The sequence below is a fragment of the Sciurus carolinensis genome, chromosome 18, assembly GCF_902686445.1.
Source record: "Sciurus carolinensis chromosome 18, mSciCar1.2, whole genome shotgun sequence".
NCBI lineage: Eukaryota > Metazoa > Chordata > Mammalia > Rodentia > Sciuridae > Sciurus > Sciurus carolinensis.
The window spans coordinates 32,181,003-32,202,491 of record NC_062230.1 but is presented as its reverse complement, the minus strand read 5'-3'; the positions used below and the strand labels follow the sequence as shown (position 1 = coordinate 32,202,491).

General features: G+C 51.6%; 1 protein-coding gene across 3 annotated transcripts in view; it reads left to right on the top strand.

Moving 5' to 3' along the window:
• Positions 1-21,489, top strand: part of Snx29 (sorting nexin 29) — a 394,118-nt gene that overhangs the window by 200,114 nt on the left and 172,515 nt on the right. For all 3 annotated transcript variants that reach the window (XM_047532903.1, XM_047532904.1, XM_047532905.1), the window contains one exon: positions 17,147-17,253. In XM_047532903.1, coding sequence (XP_047388859.1) covers positions 17,147-17,253 — 107 coding nt within the window. The remainder of the gene's footprint in view (positions 1-17,146; positions 17,254-21,489) is intronic.

Below are 21,489 nucleotides of genomic sequence, written 5' to 3'. Positions count from 1 at the left end.
ACCTGACGGGAGAAGGACGGGAGCCGACCCGTGGCAGCAGTGCCCAGTGAGTGCTGATCGCGCCCTCAGCCCGCCCACTGCTCACGCTTACTCCTGAGCGTCTGTTCACTTCCTGGCTCCGCCAGGGCCCTGTCTCACTCCTCCCCGGACAGGTAACCCTGGCACCTGACTTGGCCCTCCCTCACCTTCGTCCTGAGGTGTCACATTGGAAGCTTTGCTCCTCTGGCTCGTGGCCCTGAGAGGCAGTGGTCCCTGCAGGGGTTGCCCAGGCACCTTTGTTGGGCCTCCAGCTGCTCTTGCAGGAGGGCAGTGCCCGCAACGAGGCAGCAGCTGCCCTGCAGCCCCAGTGTCAGTGGGGCAGGGTTTGTGTGTCGGCTTGGAGGAATTTTCAGACCCAGATGGGTAAACCGTTGGCATTTGGGCTGTTGGGTCATCTTGGTGGTCTGGGACGTTTCAGAGGAATGTTCGCTGGCTTGTTGAGCCGGTGGTTTCTAACCCCTGCCCTGCCAGGCAGGTGCTTAGGTGAGAGGTGCAGAGTGGTGAGTTGTGGTCATTGGGGTCATTTCCATTGACACCCCAGCCCTCTCCATGGTGTCCATTCATGTCTTATTTCTGTACATACGGACTGCCTGCCTGCCTGCCTGTGGAGTCTGTTCTAGCCAGGGAGACAGGTGACGCTCAGGAGGTCCAGCACATTCCAGGGTGAGGACTGCTGGCGGGGGAGTGGAGAAGAGCAGGTGGAGGGGACCAGGGTGGGGAAGTCACGGCTCTTACACACGCAGTGGCAACGCAGACCCTGACGGTGTCGACAGGAGCAGGCCAGAGCCTGTGGTTGGCTGGGCCCCTGGGTGGTCCAGGACCCTCTCCCAGCTCAGGTCTGGGCCCTGGTCACATCTCTGTCCACAGCATCTGGGAGGCCGTTCTGTCTCCCACACCCGTCACGATAAATGCCACCACTTGGCTGCCCAGACTAGAAGTCGGGAGCCATCCTTTGTTCCTCTGTGCATCTCACCTGTCGTTTCTGACCCATCAAGTCCTGCCAGCCCCAGGGTGACTGGGCCTTTCTGACCGTCTTCGCTGCTGCCTCTGGGTCCACCCCCCACCCCCTACCAGCCTGCAGTGTTGCAGGGGCTGCTCGGGGGCCTCCTCCCTCCAGTGCTGCTGCTTGCAGTGCATTCCCCACATGCAGCCAGTGGGATTGACACAGAGCCCACTGACTTTGCCCCTCTTGAGATGAGGTGCCCGTTCCCCTGTGGCCTGAGGCTCGGGTCAGCCAGTCTCGGTGTGCTTCTGGTCTTGGCGGAGGCCCCTGTCTGTGGAAGGAGCCCTCCCGAGGCACTCACAGGTACCGAGTGTTCTCAGCAGAAATTATCCTCCTTGTTTACTTGGTTTTCTGCCACCTGGCGGTAAGTGCTCAGGAGACGGCATCCTCACGGCCTGGTCCTGTTGGAATCTGGGCCCTGCCCCCAGCAGCCACTGTTTATATACTGTGTGAACAGACTCATCGCGGCCATGCCGGAACTCTAGAGCCTTTGGAGAATGCATTGTATAGGTGCCCCCCTTACGATGGGGTTACACCAGGTGAGCTCACTGGGTTGGAAATGTTGTAAGCGGGAAGTGTGTTCAGTACACTTGACCTGCCACGCACACAGCTAAGCAAGGCAGCGGACTGGACAGTGGGCCATTGCCCTTGTGATCTTGTTGCGGGAAACAGACTGGAGAAGCAGCAAGCAGCACGCAGTGAGGAGAACCCCAAACTTTGTTTTGCGCTGGTGGGCCTAGAGGAGAGCACACTGCAAATTCTGAACCCTGATCTACATTTTCTCACGTTTATAGGTTATTCAGTGTCACCTTAGACCCGTCCTGTTATTGGGGCCGTTTTCCTCTTTAAAAAGAAAACTCCTAACGTACAGGGCGGAAGGCCTTGTGCAGGGTTAAGGTAAAGGAAGCTCACGGAAGCAGATAAGAAGAGGCCCTGTCCGCAGGCACCTGTCCAATCTCTAGCCTTGAAAGCCTGGCGCAGGGGGTCTGCATTTCTGGAGGGAGTAGTTGGACTCCTGGGGCAGTGATTTACAGGCCAACGGGGGGGGGGGGGGGGACCTGTGACGATTAGGCCCTGGAGAAAGACTGACAGGGAGGGGCCCGACCCTTTCCCCAGGCGCTGGTTTCATACCACAGCGTTTCTGTATTTTCATTTCACAGTTAGGTCTGGTTCTGCCATCACATTCCATGGCTGACCAGGAGCTGCTGCCGGCTGTCACTGCCCAGCACTGGCAGAGGACATGCCATGCATGCCTAGCCTGGGAGAAGAAAGTTCTTTAGGCTCTGAACTACAGTTGCCTTTCACACCATCATGAAGTCGGAAATTGTACTTGAACCATCGATATATTTCTCTCCTTTTCCACCTTAGTGACCGAAAAGGAAGTACTTTCCATCTGCTTGTGTCCCATGGGCGTGGTAAAAATTTGGGAGTGACAGGTTTGGACGTCTCAGCTAAAGGCTGAGTGTGGAGAGAATTATTTCTTACCTAGAGTATAATCAGACTCCCTGGAGCACTTCCATTCATTCCCCTTGGGAACTTTCCTTGTGTCCCCAGGGTGGTCGACTTGGGTCTTACGTCATTGCCTGTCACTGCAGTGGTTAAGTACAGTGAGCCGGCGGCAAGCGGACGAGGGGCAGCCCAGCGGACACAGGCAGACACGGCCCTCCTCTTGCCGAGTTCCAAATCCCTGCCAGACTCTTCTGCCTCTTTCTCCTGCCCTCTGCAACCTCCACATCTTCCTTGTTTGGGTTCCTGGATATAATTAGGACTTTGGGGGAAGTTGTCAGCCTGTAGAACATCTTGGTGGACTTTTTGAAATAGCCTCTGGTTTGTCATTTATTATGTTGTTCCATATGTCAAGGTCTCTTTCTCACGTGGGAAAAAAAAATGCACTCGGCTGGCAGGTGTATGTGGGAGTCTTTCAAAATAGAGTGTGGTGGGACGGCTGTCTGGGGTGCTGCCCTGCCTGTGAGGGCGGGCTGCTGGCTCTGCTGGCTCAGGCTGAGTCCTTTCTGCCCTCCTCCAGCCGGAACCAGCCCTGAGGATGCTGGTGGTGTGGGTATGACTCTGCCTTGCTGCTCCCAGGAGCCTGCCTTTCCCCTCTCTACCTCCCTCCCTCCTTTTCCTTTTTAGTTTGATTTTATTTGTTGGTTACTCTTAAAACTAATTCAGTACTTCTGCCAGGCATGTTGTTGCCTGCCCCAGCTACCTGGGGGCTGAAGCTGGAGGATTTCAGGTTTGAGGCTAGCCTCAGCATCTTAGCCTAGACCTTGTCTTTAAAAAGGGTTGGGGGATGTAGCTCAGTGGTAGAATGCTTCTGGTTTCAATCTCCAGTACCAAAAGAAAGAATTCTTAATATTGACTGGACTTGGAAGTGGAAGCTTGGGCAGACAGCCTGCCTCTCTTGGCAATGTTTCCCTGGTGTTTGTCTTTTGCAGCCTTTATTCTCTTAGCCAAAGTTTGGCACATTCTGCAGCCTGTTCCTTATTTTTCTTGGTAGGCTCTTTCTTCAGAGCAGTACATAGATACTTGTGTTTCAGGACATGCGGAGTGAGAAGATGCTGAATCCTGACTGCAGTTGTCCTGGGTTTCTTACCTTATTTATTTGGGGACTTTCTGACATGTTGGTGGACATTGTCTTCTTAAGAGAAATTGAAAAGTTTGCAGATCCTGCTAGCTCTTTGGTGACCTAGGTGACAAGTAGTGGCAGTTTCAGTCTAGGAAACCTTCCGCCCAGCTTTTTTATTTTTTAAACAATTAAGTTGAGAACAGTCAGATTGACGTCCACAGTGCAACCCTGAACTGATGTGTACTTTCTCCCGTGGTTCGTTATCTGTAAGGGAATGGCCCTCCCTCAACAGCAGGCAGCCAGGCTGTGGATCCAGACCCCTGCTGCACGCAGAAACTAGTGAGGGCTTCGCTGGCTTGGGCCACGTGACCCTTCCCGTCTTCACCCAGAGCAGCAGCCCCAACTCCTGTGGGCACGAGCACCTCCTGAAGTGTACAGGGTGCACTCGCCGTCCAGATGGATGAGTTCTGGCAGCAGGGGCTGGGAAGGGGAGGCCCTGCTCGCCTCCATGCAGCTGATGGCTTGTGACGCTCCGGAAAAGAGGTCCGACTTGCGCTTAGCCCAGTCCACGCTCCCCACAGCCCTGCCTGGAGCCCAGCCCAGGCCCTGTAACTGGGAGGCTCTTGGAGTACGGAGTCTTGGTCCTTGCTTCCTTTTCTTTGTTTCTCATCTGGTTATTCAGTAAAGTGCAGATTCCTAGACCTCCCCTTAGGCCCGCTGGGTTAATTTCTGGGAATAGAGGCCCAGGAATCTGCATTTTGGCAGGCTTCCCTCCCATCTTCTGCCCCAGTGATACTGATAAGGGAGGTCCACAGTCTGTTTCAGAGCCACACTGGACATGTGGACGGGCCTGCTCTTCTCCCGTCTCCCACACAAGCAGCCTTGGCCTTCAGCTTCCCTGGGGCACCTGCCTCTGCCTCGTGAGTGCAGCCACTTGGCCTGAGCTCCGCCCCATGAGTGTCCACCTTACCTTGTTCTTATCTTCTGTCCCCTTAGGAGTGGCTGCCACATAGAGGATTCTTGTGTGCTTTTTTCTTTCCTTTCCTTTTTTTTTCTTTGGTGCTGGGGATTGAACCCAGGGCCTCGTACTTGCCAGGCAAGCACTCTCCCAACTGAGCTACATCCCCAGCCCGCCTTTTTTCTTTCCTTTGTGACATGACCCTGTGGTGTTCTTCAAGATTCATAAGAGAAGTGAGCTTTCAATGTGATGTCTTTTCTAAACCATCTTTTTTCTCTCTCTGAAACATAGACTGTGCCATAACCTTGAGTGTCAGGGATGATGATTTCTCTTGTTCCTGCCTGTGCTGTAGGCATCCTTGACAGAGTTCTCCTTCTAGGTCCCTGGAACAGGGACAGATTGCAGATTTCCAGCATTAATTGAAGGTTTTCTAACATTTCTTCTTAACAAAACCCATCTTTCTTAGCCCTGATCTTCAGAGCGACAGACTGGTTGACTGGCTTTGCGTCTTGGCTTGGGATTCCTTCCCATGCTGCTGGAGGTATTTTCTGGTGTCATTTGTTGGCTGGAAAAGTGTCTTTGCAAAGTACAGACCCCTGTGGCTGACCTGCTTTCAACTTCTGAGGTTCTCATTTCTCTCACGTTGGGGGTTTGTGTCCTTGACCTCCAGCTTTCCAGCCCTCCAGTGGCTCCAGAGCTGGTTTGCTTGAGAGCATCTTCAGCCTTCTGCTGCCTTTCCCCTTCTGGCTTTCCTGGGCTTTCCCATCGAGGCCTCCTGGGCGGAGTGCCTGTTGGCTCTGCGCTCAGGTCTGAGCATTTGTCCCAGCTCTGCACAGCTCTGGATCTTGTTGAAAATGCATGCTAGAAGGAATGGGCTTGGAGAGTCTTCGGCTTGGTTTGGTAAACGTGGTAGCTGAGGCCCACAGAGGTGGGGTAGCTGGTCAAGGTCACAGGGTACTCCCTGGAAATTTGCCATTTATCAGAATTTAAACTGCCTTTCCTTTTATCCAGCGGTTCCCTGGAGTCCAAGGAGTCCCTCACAAAGAAATATTTACAAGTGTGCACAGAGAGACAGGTACGAGGCTGCGGACTGTGGTGCTGTTTGATTTGGGGTCAATAAAAGACTGGCGGGACAGACCATGGCTCCGTCTGTAGTGCAGCAGTGGTAGAGAGCTGCCTGGGCCTTGTGTGCCGCGGGATGCAGGCCCCTGGCCTGCTGCAGGTGGAGACGGCCACACACAACAGAACAAGCCACCAAAGTGCATAACTGCATATGTATCTGAACACAGTAACACACAGGCAGACTTACGTCCAGGAAGAGGAGCCCTGGGACAGTGCTGAGGAGCACGGGATGCGGTGGAGGCCGAGGCTGTGCCCAAGGTGACCTGCACTTCCTACGCTCTGCACTTAGGTATTTGAATGAAAAAAAAAAAAAAATAGGGATAGGATTCACATACCATAAATGGACCCACCCCAAGTGTGGTCACTTCAGTGCTTTGGTTTTTAATGTGGTCATAACAGGTTGCACCCGTCACTGCTCTGAGTCCAGGGCATTTTGATGGAGTCCTGCCCCCGTTGGCAGTCACTCCCCACCCCGTCCCCTGCACCTGTCCTGGTCAACTTGGAAGCAGCTTCCTGTTTCAGTGCATTAAGGCAAAGACTGCGCTCCCTCCTGTCCAGACGGAGCAAGGAGGAAACCCTCCAGACATGCAGAGGCTCACTGCATGCTGGGCACTTGTAAGCACCTGTAAACGCCAGCTGCCGCTGGCACTGTGTCCTCTTGCTACAGTGACCCAACTTCCTGAGCAGTGACATGAACCAAGAGGGACACACCTTTGAGAGAATATGAGCCCTCGAGAAATCACATGGATTATGTATGATTTGCTGACCGGGTTTGGGCTTGTACCCACACTGTGCCTTGATTTGGGGGAATCAGGCCTATGTACAGCGGGCCAGTGCAATGGAAAAATGGGTATTTTTACCTGCAGTGAATATGTCCCTTATATAACTTGAGGAAATAAACTTTTCAAAGGAGGAAAAACAGGCAGAATTGCTCATTTGTACGGAATATGCCCATGAAGCACACCTTGCTCTTTGGACGGCACCCCAGCAGGAGTGATGGATGTTACCTTCGTCGACTGATTTGTTAAGCTTTACCTTCTGTCTCAAGGTCGGCTGGGCCAGCAAGTCACCAGAAGTGTTGAGTCTGCTTTGTCTCCTCCGATTCTGGCTGTTGTTGGCGGGTTCCGAGATGGAGGGTGGGACCCTTACCTTTTCAGAGCTTCTCCTCAGGTGCACCGTCGAGGCCACGACCTGTGTCCTGCTAATCACCACCACGTTGCCACGTACAGAGCTCGCCTTCTGCCCCAGCACCTGTGCCCGCCTCGTTCATTTCCCGTGTGGGGTGCTGGATGGAACCCAGGGCCTCACACGTGCCGAGGGAGCGCTCTACCACTGAACTACAGACCAGCCCTTCTTACAAGTGTTTTATTTTGAGTCAGAGTCTCAGCAAGTTGCCCAGGCTGGCCTTGAACTTGCAGTCCTCCTGCCTCAGCCAAGTACCCGGGATTATAGGCTTGGGCCAGTGCTCCTGGCTTCCATTTCCTTTTTCTCCTCCAACACTACCCGTAAAGTAGCTGCAGTTATCTTCTCTGTACCCAGTGGGAGACTGTGCCCAGGGCAGCAGAGCACCTTGTAGAAAGTGGCCAGGATTTGAACCCAGGTCTGTCTGACTGCAGCCTGGTCCGTACCCTTTGTTATCTACCTCGTTCTGTTGATGTGCTGGGTGTTTTTTTTTTCTTTTTTTTCAGTTGTACAATATCTGTGGTGGGACACAGAATCCTAGGATTGAAGCAGTTGAAAGAAATCCTTGTTATGAACTTTTGAAATTCCAGGGTCTTGTCTTAAATGCAGGATGTATAGTAAGTTCCTGTGGAAGGTCTTGCTTCCCATAAACCCAGCGCTTACTCATGCACAATTTCTGCCTCTGATGTGTAACTCTGCTGCTTCAAAATTGAATTGCAGAAGTCACACATGCTTATTCCCCCAAATCAAAATGATTCAGAGCTTTAGAATAAAACAGAGTTACTGTTCTCCACGCTCCAGGGCAGCCAGGTCAGCAGCCCAGGGTGCCCGCAGGCTGTGTGCACACAGCCCTGTCCCTACGTGGAGGGTGCATTCCTGCACTGAGCTACACCACACTCCCTACGCTTCTGTTACTAGATTGACGTTCAGACCTCGGTGCGCCTGCGGTTCGGGGGAAGCTGTTTTAAAAGCGTCTGGAGCCCTCTGTGCCACCTCGTCCTCTGCCGGACCTATGGGCTGCAGCCAGGGTCGAGTGCTGCTGAGCCCAGGCGCCTGCACAGCTCTGGCAGCGAAGATGGCTCTGGCACGCTGCGTTCCAGCAGAGGTGGTCTCCACAGCGGACCACTTCTCACGTAGGGCAGAAACTCCACCTGACATCCCACCAGGGCCTCTGCTGGGCCAGCTCACGAGAGCGGGTGGAATGTGCTGGCAGGGTATGAGGGCGGCAGCAGCCGCTCCCAGCTGTGCTGGTGAACTTGTCGCATTTGGCTGATTTCTGGGAGGAGGGGTGTGGCGTCTACACAGGAGGGCAGATTGCTCTGCAGAGGCTGATGGGACAGGAAACCCCTAGTGGAGACTTTCTGGTTGTAAGAAGGCAGGCTCTCAGTACATCTGTCTTTGTGGAAATCACCTTGTCTTTAATACTTGGGGCCAAGTGTGTTCTTCCCGTGTCCGATTTCCACGAGAGGCAGAACCAGACCTGGCTGTGAATGAAAATACAGGAACGCTGTGGAAAGAAACCAGCGCCTGGGGAAAGGGTCAGGTCCCTCCCTGTCGGCCTTTCTCCAGGGCCTAATCGTCACAGGTCCCCCCCCGTTGGCCTGTGAATCACTGCCCCAGGAGTCCGACTACTCCCTCCAGAAATGCAGACCCCCTGCGCCAGGCTTTCAAGGCTAGAGATTGGACAGGCCTGCGGACAGGGCCCCTTCTTCTCATCTGCTTCCGTGAGCTGACTTTACCTTAACCCTGCACAAGGCCTTCCGCCCTGTACGTTAGGAGTTTTCTTTTTAAAGAGGAAAATGGCCCCAATAACAGGACGGGTCTAAGGTGACACTGAATAACCTCTGAATGTTGTAAGGACCTGTGAATCGGGGGTCAGAATTTGGAGTTTGTTCTCTTCTGGGCCCTCGGGCGTAAAATAAAGTTTGGAGTCTCCTCTCTGCGTGCTGCTCCTGCTTCTCCACTGGACTGTTGCCCACAGCAGTGTCACCGTCCTCGTGTTAGGTTGAGGAAGACCAGGCTCTAAGAAGCCCTGCGCGCGAGAGCTCGTGCTTGGTGGTGACATCCGTGGAGAAATGAGCTCTTGCCTTTCTGCACTCACCACGTGCGAGCTTCACCTGTGACACCAGATCATGTGGTTCTCTCCACACTAGGCGATTCTGTCATAGCTGGGTGTCCTCGGTTTATGACCTGTGCCATCCCAAGGTCGCATGCACTCCACTGAAGGAGGGCTCAGTCCTCCTGGCTGCCGGTGCCAGTTGCAGGTTCCAGGCTGTGACTTGTGCTTCTGACCCACCTGCTGTGGCTTAGTCATCTGCAGGAGGGCTCAGGGGACTCAGGAGAGCCCTTCGCTGGCTGTTTCCTGCTTGTCATGGAGCGTGCTGGACAGAAGTCTCAGCAGGGCGTGTGCGCCTCGCTGAGCTCTCGGTTGCTGCCAGGCTGGGGAGGAAACGTGGACCCTGCTATCAGAGAGCCAGGCAGATCACAACCCCAGGGACATCCACGTTACTGGACTTCATAATACCTACCTTGTGCTATTTTTAAGACACAACATAGCAACACACTCAGCACGGTGGCTGGTGAGAGGACCAGGGTCACAGCCTTGCTGTGCCCGGTGTGTTGCTGCGGTGTGCCGCACCGCCCCTGTGTCTCTGGGGGTGGGATTGCAGGCTGCAGCAGCAGGGAGCTGAGCTTCCAGAGACGCACGCGTCACCTTTGCTTTCCGTTGTTGGTATATTCTTGGATCATAATTTCGCACCCCAGCTCTGATCTCTCCCCTGAGCTCCAGACTCGCTCGTCCACTGCATTGTGACATTACTTCTCGGGTGGCCGGTGGTCCTCATTTGCCACCTACAACTGTGCTTGCTCTTCCCTCAGTTTTCCTAACTCCATTAAATGACAGCGCCATTCTTCCTCTTTGGCTCTTCTCTCTGCTGAAACCCCAGGTCAAACCTGGTTTCTAGCTGCCTTCAACTACCTCGCCACACCTCCTGTGCTCACTTGGCCCAGGTCCTCTACTCCATTGCTTCTTGCTTGGACTGTTGCAGTAGGCTCTTAACAGCTGAGTTGTGGGGTCTGTGGGAAGAAGATGCTAGATGCAGTCAGGAGGACCAGAGGTGTGTGGGGTGATGCTATGGAAGGTGGAGGGGCCTCCCCTCCATTCATTATCCTTTAGTCATACTGGCTTCCTTGCTGTTCCAAGAACACACTAAGCTGGTGCCTACCTCAGGGCCTTTGCACATATGTTCCCTGGAATGCTGCCCCCGCGGCCCTTGTTCTCTGTTCAGTTCACACCTCGCTCCTAAGGCCTTCGCTCACATCTTTTTAATCAACATGCTTGCACCACCATCTTCTCATTTTCACCCTCCCTTGGCACTTCTCACAGCCTGGCACATTGAACTCTGCTCTCTCTGTTTCTGACTCTCCCCCAGAATGCAAGCCTCATGTTGGCTTTGGCTTTTTTCTTTTTCTTGCTGACATCCTCGAACTTCTACTTGGTGACATGAAATGGATCTTGAGTCGCTCGTTGTGGGCGTGAATACGTGAACGACTTGCCCAGGGTCAGCCCCTGGTGCGTGGTGAGCAGACTTGGAACCTGGCGTCTGTCCCGCTGCAGAGCGCTCGGCTGGCTCGCCTTGCTCTCTGCCGGCTGGGCGAGCACCTGGAGGGCGGAGGCCGCTACGTTAGGAACTTAGGAACTTAGGAATGCTCCAGCAGCATGGGGACCTCCCAGCCTCGTGTCCCAGCTGCCCCACACAGGTAACCTGGCCTGCTTCTACAGACTCCCGCTGTACCAACTCCGGCCAGTTAGAACGTCCCAGGAAACCATCTCTGAATGTGAAGTGACTCTGCTCTCACCAGTAGCTCTGCATGCTGTCTGCATCTGGGGTCCTGCTAGGCTTGTTCAGATTGAAAGCAAAACAGTAACCTCCTCATGCTGTTTGCCAGGCTGTTCTCCATGGTATTTGAAGTTTTGCTTAAAATAATTTAGGCAGAAACCCCATGTGTTCTCTGGTGCCTGCTAGTGAGACCAGCATAGCGCCTATTTATCTCAGATGACTTATCACAGATGCCCCCAAACAGATTGAGCAGGCTGCATGAGGTGAAAAACTGCGTTGTGCTCTCCAAGTCCGAGTGACCTGCTAATGGTCCCGAGGAACCCGCAGCTCTCCTGGAACATGAAGAGCACGTCTGATTTAAAGTCAGTGTCTTTGTGCTTACACCAAACAGTTTCAGTGTCTTGACTGTCTGAATTTAAAAGGAGCAGGCTTATTGTTTTTTGCCAAATCACTCTTTTTTTCATTTGAAGTCTGATTTCTGTAATTTAGCCATCTTGGAAATACAGGAGAAAGTTGCTGAGCACTGAGGACAGGCAAGTGAACAACAGACTTCCCTGTGAATGATGTGGATGCTAACTAGGTGGGGGAGTTATTGGAGGACCTACCTGCACAGGAAACAGGAGACTAACATGGCCAGGGTGGGTCCTCTTTGGAAGCCCCATTGAGATTATTTGTTTGAAGTACTCTGTAAACCTAAAAGCGCTGTGTATATTAAAGCAATATTATTATTTGATTTTTTTCTCAGAAGCAACTGACTATGGATATAGAGTTCATATTTTGGTTAGTGTTTTCAATGCAGCCCTTGTTTATTTATTTTTTGCTCTTGACCTTTGTTTGTCTTTTTTAGTACAGCTTAAGTTTCTTATTGAAAGTGCAAATCTCCAGTCTCAGAGATGAAACTGTTTGTCTCATTGGATACTAACAGCTGTTCTTATTCAGTCCTTCACCAGGGCAAAATGTAAAGTTGTGAATACTAGTAATTTAGAATATGTAGTGAAAAAAAATCAAAGTTTAAGATAACATTGGTAACCAATGTCTTACAGCCTCGTGTGTTATTTATTTATGTTTTTATTTAGTACTGGGAATTGAACCTGGGGTGCTTAACCACTGAGCCACATCCCCAGCCCTTTTTTATATTTTATTAGAGAGACAGGGTCTGGCTGAGTTGCTTAGGGCCTCACTAAGTTGCTGAGGCTGACTTTGAACTTGTGATCCTCCTGCCTCAGCCTCCTGAGCCACTGGGATTACAGGTTTGTGCCACCACGCCTGGCAAGCCTTGTGTTCTTAAATTCAGTGAACTGTTTTATTTTTGATTTATTTATTATTTATTTAGGTCCTGGGGATTGAATCTAGGACCCTGAGCCAGAGTGAGCTTTATTAGCTGTATTATCAACATAAATAGAGAAGTATGCTTTTCTCCTGGGATATTAAATCACCATAATTTCCATTTCAAAAGCATAGATCATCGTCAGGAAAGATGGAACATAAGAAAATGTCTTGGTTCAATCAATCACAAATGTCCGCCCTTCAAATTTGACATTCAGGATTCAATCAAAGCACATCCTCTCCAGCCCAGTGGGCTCCCTGGCAGGGCGTGGAGAGGTGGGCTGTGCTCTAACCTGTTGCCTTGGCTTTCGGCTCACTGGGCACTGCCCACGCCTCTTCTGTGCTGCCCTCTTTGAACACTCAGGTGTCCACTCTCTCCCGAGGCTCATGAAATCATCTGGGCTTGAAAATAAGGAAACCAGATGCCGCGCTTGTGTAGCCTCTCCTAGCACACGTTCACCTCTGGCCACAGGGAGGAGACGGGCACCTGACCGAATTTGTGCCTCCCTCTGTGGAGTAGGCATCCCTATGCCATGGAGACAGGCTGGGCGAGTCTGCTGCTTAGGTGTCTCTTGTGAGCTTGTGCCACCCAGTACTGTCTCTACTGCTTAGGTGTCTCCTGTAAACGTCAGCTGTCCGGGACTGTCTGACCTTCTGTAATACTCCAGGGTGTAGAGTAGTTTCTCCAGAAGCACCTGTCGGTGGTGTAAGGCGCTATATGGGTCATCTGCTGCTGTGTAACAGACGTCCCAGGTGGAGCAGCTTTAACAGCAGACATTTACTATGTATGGCTTAGCCACATACCTGTTGCAAAGTCTGTCATGACATTAAATCAGGGTGTCAGCTGAGGCTTGGTGGTGGAGGATCCATTGCTACCCAGGTTGCTGATTGCAGACCCAGCACCTCATGGCTGTGAGCCGGATCGACCAGTTCCATGTGATGGGGTTGTTTCCATGAGGCAGTCACAAGAGGGTAGCTGGGGAGGCAGCCAGACAGGAGCTACCTGATCTTATAACTTAATCCCAGAGTGACAGCCCTTCACTTCTTCCATATACCCTTCATTAGAGACAAGTCCATGAATCCAGTTTGTACTTAGTGGGTAGAGATTTTGCAAGAACGTGAGAACCAGGAGGTGGGGGCCATGAGGAGCCATCTTTGAGGTCGCCTACTGATGAGGAAAGAAGGGTATAGTTGGAATTAACTTTTAATTGTGTTATTTCATACATAAAATTAAAGTGTTGGACATACTTATTAAAGCTGCAGTAGCTGAACCAGGCCAGTAGGAGGTCACATAGTTGCAGGAAAAGTTGACTGAATAGATTCTAAGGTACCTTTTATAAACTCAGGATGTCAAGGGTCTGTCCCCTGTCTTGAAGGTCAGAAGTCTTAATTTTGCATCTGCTTCCTCCAGCATGGAAGATTGCTGATTTTTAAAAAATACACTCCTAGAGAGCTGGTGCCTGGAGGGCGGAAGGCCAGCCGTCTGGTCACTGAAGTGTGTGGACACGTGGTGGGTTGGGTGGCCACCTGTTCTTGATTGGCAGGATCTCCTTGTGCTTGGGAGGTAACTGGGTCAGGTGAAGGTCATAACATCTGGAGAGCTAGGCGAAGGGAGCTCTAAGTTAGACATTTTGGATGCATGTTAGTGCCCGGCATGCCAGCTGGGTCCAACTTGCCACCAGGAGCCGGCCTGCCTGCCTGCATCCTCCCAGCTCACCATGCTAATGGGCACGGCGGCCATCATGCTAACATTTCCGTCTTATTTCTAAATGCAGTGCCCTTCAAATTCTCGTTAACGTATTTTATAAAAATTTAGTTCGTGTTTTTAAACCACAGTGTTGTAGGCAGATTATAAAAGCCTTATTATAAAAGGCTTATTAGCCTTATTATAAAAGTTGCGAGACCTCTGACCTCACCCATTTCTTGCTCCCCAAAAGTGATGGTTTGAAACTGTTAAAACTGTTTCTTTCAGTTGTTGTCTCCGTATCTCTGAACAAGTCTGTCGCAACTTTCTGATTTTTCAAGTTATAGGCATGACTGATTTCACTTTGCTTACACCAGTGTTAAGTGATTGTTTTATTATGACTCTAAACATGCCAAGCCATCAGGCACACGGTCGTTTTTCCTGCACGATCTTTTGGTTTCCTTGGAGTTAAAGCTTGTAATTCTTTTTCTTTCCTGTCCTCGGTGTGTGTGCTCTGTGCTCATCACTGATTCATCTCCAAGTTCCCCCTCAGTATGGAAACCCCCTCAGGAGTCTCCAGCACATTAGGTCACCTGTCCCTCACATCCTGAAGTGTCTCTCCGGGTCCTGCTGACCTGCTCCAGCTAGCAGCCTGCTACTTTGCAGCTCACACCTCTGACTGAGTTTTGTTTTTATTTTTCAAATGATGGTTTTGAGATTTAACTCATACCATACTGTTCGCCCTGTCAAAGCACACATTTGATGTTACTGATTCGTGAGGTTGTACAACCATCACACACTAATTCTAGAACTTTGTTATCACCCCCAAAAGCAGCTGCAGACCCATTAGCAGTGACTCCCCCAGCCCCTGAGGGACCCAGTACTGGGCATTTCAGGAGGACAGGCCCTCAGGATACATGGCCTCGGGGTCTTTGTGGGAGTGACTGGGTCGCAGCAAGACCCAGGGCCACCCTCCTCTGCATGGCTGAATGGAATGCTCTCCTGTGAGGACAGACCGCACTTGGTCCTCCTTGTCTTCATTTGGGTCATTGCTGGTCTGGGGTTTGGTGACTGATTCTCCAGCTCACTTGCGGGTCGTCCCCTGTCCCTTGGATTCTGTGCTCTCCTGTGCTGACGGTCTTTCCTCGTGGGAGGCGGTGTTGGTGGGCTGTGTCTGAACGTCTTGCTGCCTCTGACGAGGTGGGTGTGCTGGGTGTTCTAGGTGGGAGACGTTGTGTCTTTATTGCCCTGGTTTGTGGAGGGGCTTTGGGACCTTGGGTCATCTCCAGCGCGAGACCCTCGAGGGCACTGGGCTTTTGCCCAAGCAGCAGGCTGCCGTGACTGGTGCTGGTGGGGCGACGGTGGCCTCCCCCGTGCCGTTTGTGTGACGTCCTTACATTCCTGTTCTGGGCTGTCTCCCCTTTCTTGGTTTGCTTTCTCCTGTGCACTCTGTCATCTGTGCTCTATCTTCTGGAACCTTCTGCCCTCCTGCTTTACAGTAAGTTCCCTTCCAGCTGTCAGTTTGGCTTTAGAACAGAGCTTTTTTGTTCTTTGTTTTTCCTTCTTTTGAGGTGTTTCCCTCTTCTTGTCTTATGACCCCACTTTTCCCCTCTCTGTGCACATCATTGATAATTTGCTTTTGAAGTCTGCCCCTTCCACAAGCTGCATTTGTTTATTCCGGTTCCATCTTTGATCTCAGCTGCTGTCTCACAAGTGTGGTGATTTCTGGCTTCTGCTGGGATTTGGAGCAGCCCCCAGGGGTTGATGGACAGCTCCGTGGAGTCTGTGTGGGCCTCTCTGCGGGGGGCTGGACTGTGCCACCCCTGAGGGCTCCTCTCCTCTCTTGGGCAGCTTAGGCTCATGGGGACCCTTACCTGTTCCCTGGCCTGCAGGTGTATGTCGACTGCTCGCTCTTCTGGGAGCGAGTGGGCCAGGAGTGGGGTGCAGCAGGAGAACCCAGGTTCAGGGGTTACTTCGCTTGCTGTGCTCAGCTGCCCGGCCCTCGTCAGCCCACCCTGTTACGTGGCCTACGTCACAAGCCCGGGGTGCTCTGCCATCCACCCCTCACGCAGGCCTGTGGCCCCTTGTTTTGGTTTCTGGCCCTCACTCCCGTTTCCCAGAGTGTGTGTGAGCAGTTTAAAGTATGTTTTCAGCTGTAGACGGACACAATGCCTTTATTAGGTGGTGCTGAGGATGGAAGCCAGGGCCTCACGTGCTAGGCAGCCGCTCTGCCCGCGAGCCCCAGCCCGAGTCCTTCATTTTAGCAGTGGGCATCGCCCCTTCTGCCCCGGACTGAAATCGTCTTACCTGATTCTCAGCTTCTATGATTCAGGTGTTTCCTCTGTAGTTCTCTGTTTCCTTCAGGACGAGTTAAAAAAAATTAAATTGATACCTTAATGGGATCTCGAGAGAATATGGATGCAAATTAATGTGTTTCAACTATGGTCTTTCAGTGGAAGACCTTTAAATTTTCCTGTGTGTGACTATTTCAGGCTATAGGTCATTCCTGGGTCACTGCAGCAGGGGCTGCAGTGGTGGTCGCCCCTGGCAGGGGAACGTCATCATGCAGCTATTCTGTCCCTGGGGCCTCGCAGGCCTGGCCAGCTGTCCTGGTGGAGTCGTAGCCATTCGGTGGCTGGAATCGGCCACAGGCCGCATCGGGTGTGGGGCTCCAGTGTTGCTCGGCTTCCCCGTGTTCGCTCCCTCCCTGGAGGCCGTCCCTGTCATGGGGCGAGCCTAGATCCTTACCGTCGTGGTTGCCGGGGCTCAGGAGCACCGTCGCTGGAGCCGCGTTCCTGGGCACCCTGGTGGGGAGGCCTCTCCTGCTCTTGTCCCAGTCCTCCTCCGCTTGCTCTCGCTACCTGCATGTGCACCTGGCAGTGGGCCTCTGCTCACCGGTGCCCTGCCCTGGGAGTGGTCTCCCTGTGACCTGGCCTCGCGCTCACTCACGCATCGCCAATAGAGCGTCCACAGAGGCTGTCGCCTTGGAGGGCTCGCAGATGCCAATTCTTGGTTCTGCAGGTGAACAGAGCCCCATTACTGTTCTACGTTGGACCGGAGGTGGCACTACCTTGTGGGTGTTGTGGAAAAAGGAATTCGACCAGTATAAAAGATGCCAAAGTAGGCCTGTGTCGCCGGGGCAGTGACGGCTCCCTGGGATGGGACAGAGGGCTGAGGTCGTCCCCAGACTCGTGCGCCTCTCTCCCCACCGTTCTAAAATAAAGCTGATCCTCAGTCGCCGTGAGAAAGCTGTGGTGTCCAAGTGTTGACTAATTCTGCGTGTGTGCGCGTTGCTCATGAAGAGCCTCCTCTCTGGAGGAGCCATTTGGGGAGGAAGGATTTTTTTGTTTTGTTTTTTTTTTTAACTGGGAGAGTAATTTTTGATGAGTGTTAATATTCTTACAGAATATTTCTTTTCCTAAAGTTGTGCCCAATCTTTGGAACGTCGATGGCGAAGTTACAGTTCCTGAACAGAAGCCAGGAGAAGTTGCCGAAGAACTTGCGAGCTCTTACGAAAGGAAGCTCATTGAGGTAAGGCTGCCTGGGCCGAGTCCGCGTCTCTGTTTCTGATGTCGGCTGCTCAGGGAGCTTCCCAGGGAAAGGCCCAGTCTGCTACAACGGGGACACTAGGAAGACAGCCCGTCAGTGCCACCCTACCCAACAAAGCAACGATGAAACCAGTTTATAGATAAAAGAGAAATGTGGGGTTGATTCTTTGAAAAAAAATCACTTAATGGGAAACATCTGGCCCTTAAGGAAATGAGAGAATGCACAAATACGTGACATTAAAAGTCAAATAAACGTAACGCGGATTTGGAGGATAAAGGCAGGAGAGTGGGCCACACAGGCTTGTGCCTGGTAGGGTGGGGATGGGGCTGAGTCGGGCCCTGTCCTGGGATGGCATTCGACCCCGAAACCAACTGAAGGTCAGGCCCACCGCCCCAAGGGGGACGAAAGTTGAAAGAGTAACTAAAGAACTGCTTCCCTCCCGGGTCACGCCTCCGTGGTTTCATGGCGATTTCCAGGAAGACTTTCAGGGCGCCCACCGAGAGTCTTCTGCTGTTTGCATTTCCTTACACTGTTCTGTATGCGCACAGTGTCTTGGTTCAAAGGTATATCACTGTTTCATTAAAAACCTGACAAAGCACAGAAAAGAAAACTATGGACTTGTTTCATTTAGGTGGAGATGTACAAAGATTCTAGAAAGGTATTTCTCCATCAAATTCAGTCACATTAAAGGATCAATGCATATACAAAATAGAATGTATTTAGGATTTGAAGGATGCTTTAGTGTTAGAAATTCTTCCATGTAGGCATCTCGTGAAGAGATTAAAGAAGAAAAACCAGGTATTGGGCTGCGCTTGCCTAGTATGTGTGTCACTGGGTTTTACCCTTAGCACCACATAAAAAATATAAATAATGTCCATCTACAACTAAAAATATTTTTAAAAACAGTGACTGGATAGGTGATGAAATTTGTCAGTGTTCATTGTCGGTACTGATGACAGAGTTCTTGATGAATGAGGACTGAAGTCCTTTGGCATGGTAGTGTTTTATCATGAACCATCCACTACCACCGCCATCCCTGGTAAAGCTCCTATTGGTGTGTGCGTGTCGTGGTGCCAGCTGGGGGTAGTGATACAGGCCGTGTCTGTGTATGCATGTGCACACGGAGTTCTGCAAGGAAACTTCCGGTACTTTCTAAGACTTCAACAGTGAGTAAATTTTATTTTTATAACCAGAAAAACACCCACTAATTGTGAATGGAAACATGCCTGCGTGGGGGTGGGTCTCAGAGGTAGGTCTTGGGAGAGGATTCCCTAAGCTCATTCTGAGTTATTCTGCTGCCTTTGTGCTGTGCTTTCTGTGGTTCTTAAAACTACCTCTAAAGAAGGGAGGCGGCTTTAGCGGGAACTTGAGTTCTAACTCAGCTGAGCTCTAGGGAAGGTGAGCTTGGCTGGGGGTGTCCAGCCCTGTGTGGCCTCTTGTCCCCACTGCAGGCTCCTCCTTGAAGACGGATTTTGTGGGGCGTGAGGCCCGTGTTGGTTGGTGGCAGTGGCAGTGTCGAAGTGCCAGATGGGAGGCTGGTGGCTCAGGGTCAGGCTTTCTCTGACAGGCCTCACGCTTCCTTCCTCCTCCCGTGGCTCCACCTGGGAGCAGCCAGCTGTGTGGCCGAAGCAGAGGCGTTCTTAGGGGGCATATCCTGTCCAGACTGTCCCATTCTTCTTTGGTTGCACGGTGAGGTTTGTGGTGTCCTTCCATCTGTGACGAGCTTGAGCCTTTCATTACGCCAAGGCACTGGCCGAGCCCTCAGTGCTCCCCTGGACGGAGCCCGTGCTTAGGGAAGCTGCTCTGTCACCTCGTTCATGGGTTGATGTCCATCCACTGCGGGAGTGGAACAGGATCTCCCTATTTCAGAGGGCGGAAGAAGAGGAGACCCTTCCTATTAGATAATACGGCTGTTGGAACACCCCAAACTTGAGATTCATCCCACTGTGAAGGGAGCTCCTGAGCATTCCTTCTCTCTGTGTCCATCTTGGGAATCAGGAAAGCCACTGCCCCTTCACATAGCACATTTGTTCTTGGTGACCTTGAGCCCAGGGTCAGGGCAGCTCAGAAACTAAAGTCAGCACCACCGAGTCATCTGTTACTAGTGAGCGAGCATCAAGTGCCAAGGACCGGAAGTAAAAAATCGTTCTGGGACTGGGGACGTAGCTCAGTGGGTTCCATCCCAGCACAGCAAAAGCAAAGAGAGCCCCTCCCTCCTCCTTGGACCAGAGTGACAGTGCTCAGAATTTCTTTTGTAAACTCCCCTGACTCTTGAAGACGTCAAGAAGAGATGGATTTGTTTTCACTGAGGGCTTTGAAGGGAAAAGCCCTTGGACCATCAAGGACAGATCCAACCCTGGCTTCTTTGCTCTTTTAAGTACCGTCTCTTTGGCTCAGATTCATCTCCAGAGATTTTTGCATTCTATTCTGGCAGTTGGCTTCAAGAAAAATGTTAGATCTCAGTGGCGTTTGGACTTTGATTCAACTGATGGCCTAGAGGGCCTACCTTGTCCTTGTCAGATTGAGGTCGGGTTGCCACTTTCTGCCATGAGTCCCTGGGCAGGCCACCTAGCCTCTTAAGCCCCAGGTTTCTGTCAGCCAATAAACCCTGCTAGTGTGTTGCTTGGGGATTGAGCACAAAGAATGGAGGTTAGGACCTGGAGCAGACCGGAAGTGCCGTTGTGCCCTGTTTCTCCCGTGGTTCCAGCTTCCTTTGGAGGAGCTACCTTTTCCCACTTACTTGTTGGCTCAGGAAATCCAAGCACTCCGCCCTCTCTGGGCTCAGGGATGGGCATTTGGTCTGCAGTAGGCAGCTGGGTCTCGACTCCTGAGGCAGACAAGAAGGCCAGGTGCTTGGGAGGCCTCCTGGTCAGCAACAAAGTAGCACGAAGCTTTGTTCCAACAGGCTGCTGGGCCTCTCCCGGTGTCCCTGGGTTGCACTTGCCACAACTTTGCCAGGTCAAGTCCCTTCCCTGGGCCATATATTCCCACTTTCCTCACTGTTTATAGTCGGTGTTCTTTTGCCTTAGCTTAGAATCTGTTTCTGTTGCATGCCACCAAAGCGTCACAACTTACAGGATATCTAAGATGGGTACGTGTTACTTTCCTCTGTTTTCTCCTGCACGCCCTGCCCGCTGGAGCTCAGCTCCTCTCGGCTGCCCTCTGACGGTCCCAAGTCCTGCTTGGCATCTGGCACCCCTGCTCTTTGCTCCTCCTGCAACCCTGGACCCCAGCCCTGCCTGTCCTGCCTCTGCAAACGGAACTTTGCTTCCTTCCGTATGGCAGGGCTCGGCCAGCTGTTGACTGGTTTGTCAAGTTCTAGGATGCCTAACCCTTTACGGTATGAGTGTAGTTAGTCCCAGGATTTTGGCTCATGGGTGAAATAAATGGGATATTAGCAAGATTCATTCTCATTGTAATGACAGGTTTACTATTTATGGAAAAAGTAAGTTTAAGCATTAAGCTGGTAGGAAGTAAACCCATAATCACACACTGCAGAGAGCTGCGGTTGTAATCATCATTTTAATAAAATGTAAAAGTTCTTGAATCGATTGGGACCTTGGACACAGTAAACGGCAGTATTTGCTCACAAATTGACTCTGATGGGTCCTGTCCCTTTTGATATATCTGGAAGTCACTTTCACATGAAAAAAAAAAAAGGACTTTGACATAAAACGTCGCACCTAAAAGTTACAATAATTCTTTAGTATCATCAATTATCTGGTCAGTGTTCAAATTTCCAGTTAAAATGGTGTTTGAATAAGAAGCCAAAGGAAGGTCTGTGCACGACATCCAGTGGTCTTTAATCTCTGGGTTCCCCATCGGCATCCCCCCTCCCTTCTGCTTTACTTGTGATTTATTAGGTGAAGAAACTGGGTCATTAATCCTGGAGAATTGATCCCACCAGTGCTTTCTGAGGTCTGTTTTGCACTTGGTGCCCCATGACCCGCTAGGCTTCTGGTGACATTCATTTAATGACGGCAACTGAAAATGCCAGTGATAATGATGGTGACAGCAGTTAGGCTAAGGAGAGGGTCACTCTACTTCCAGGCACTGTGTTAATTGCATTATTACATAGATGGACTAATGGCTGCTTGTTACGGGTGAGGAAACGGGTGTGGTGTGGTAAGTCACTGGGCTGCGGTCTCCAGGCCACCCAGCAGGTGGAGAGCCAGGGCTGCACCTCGGCTGGCTGATGGCAGAACTGGTGCTCTTTCC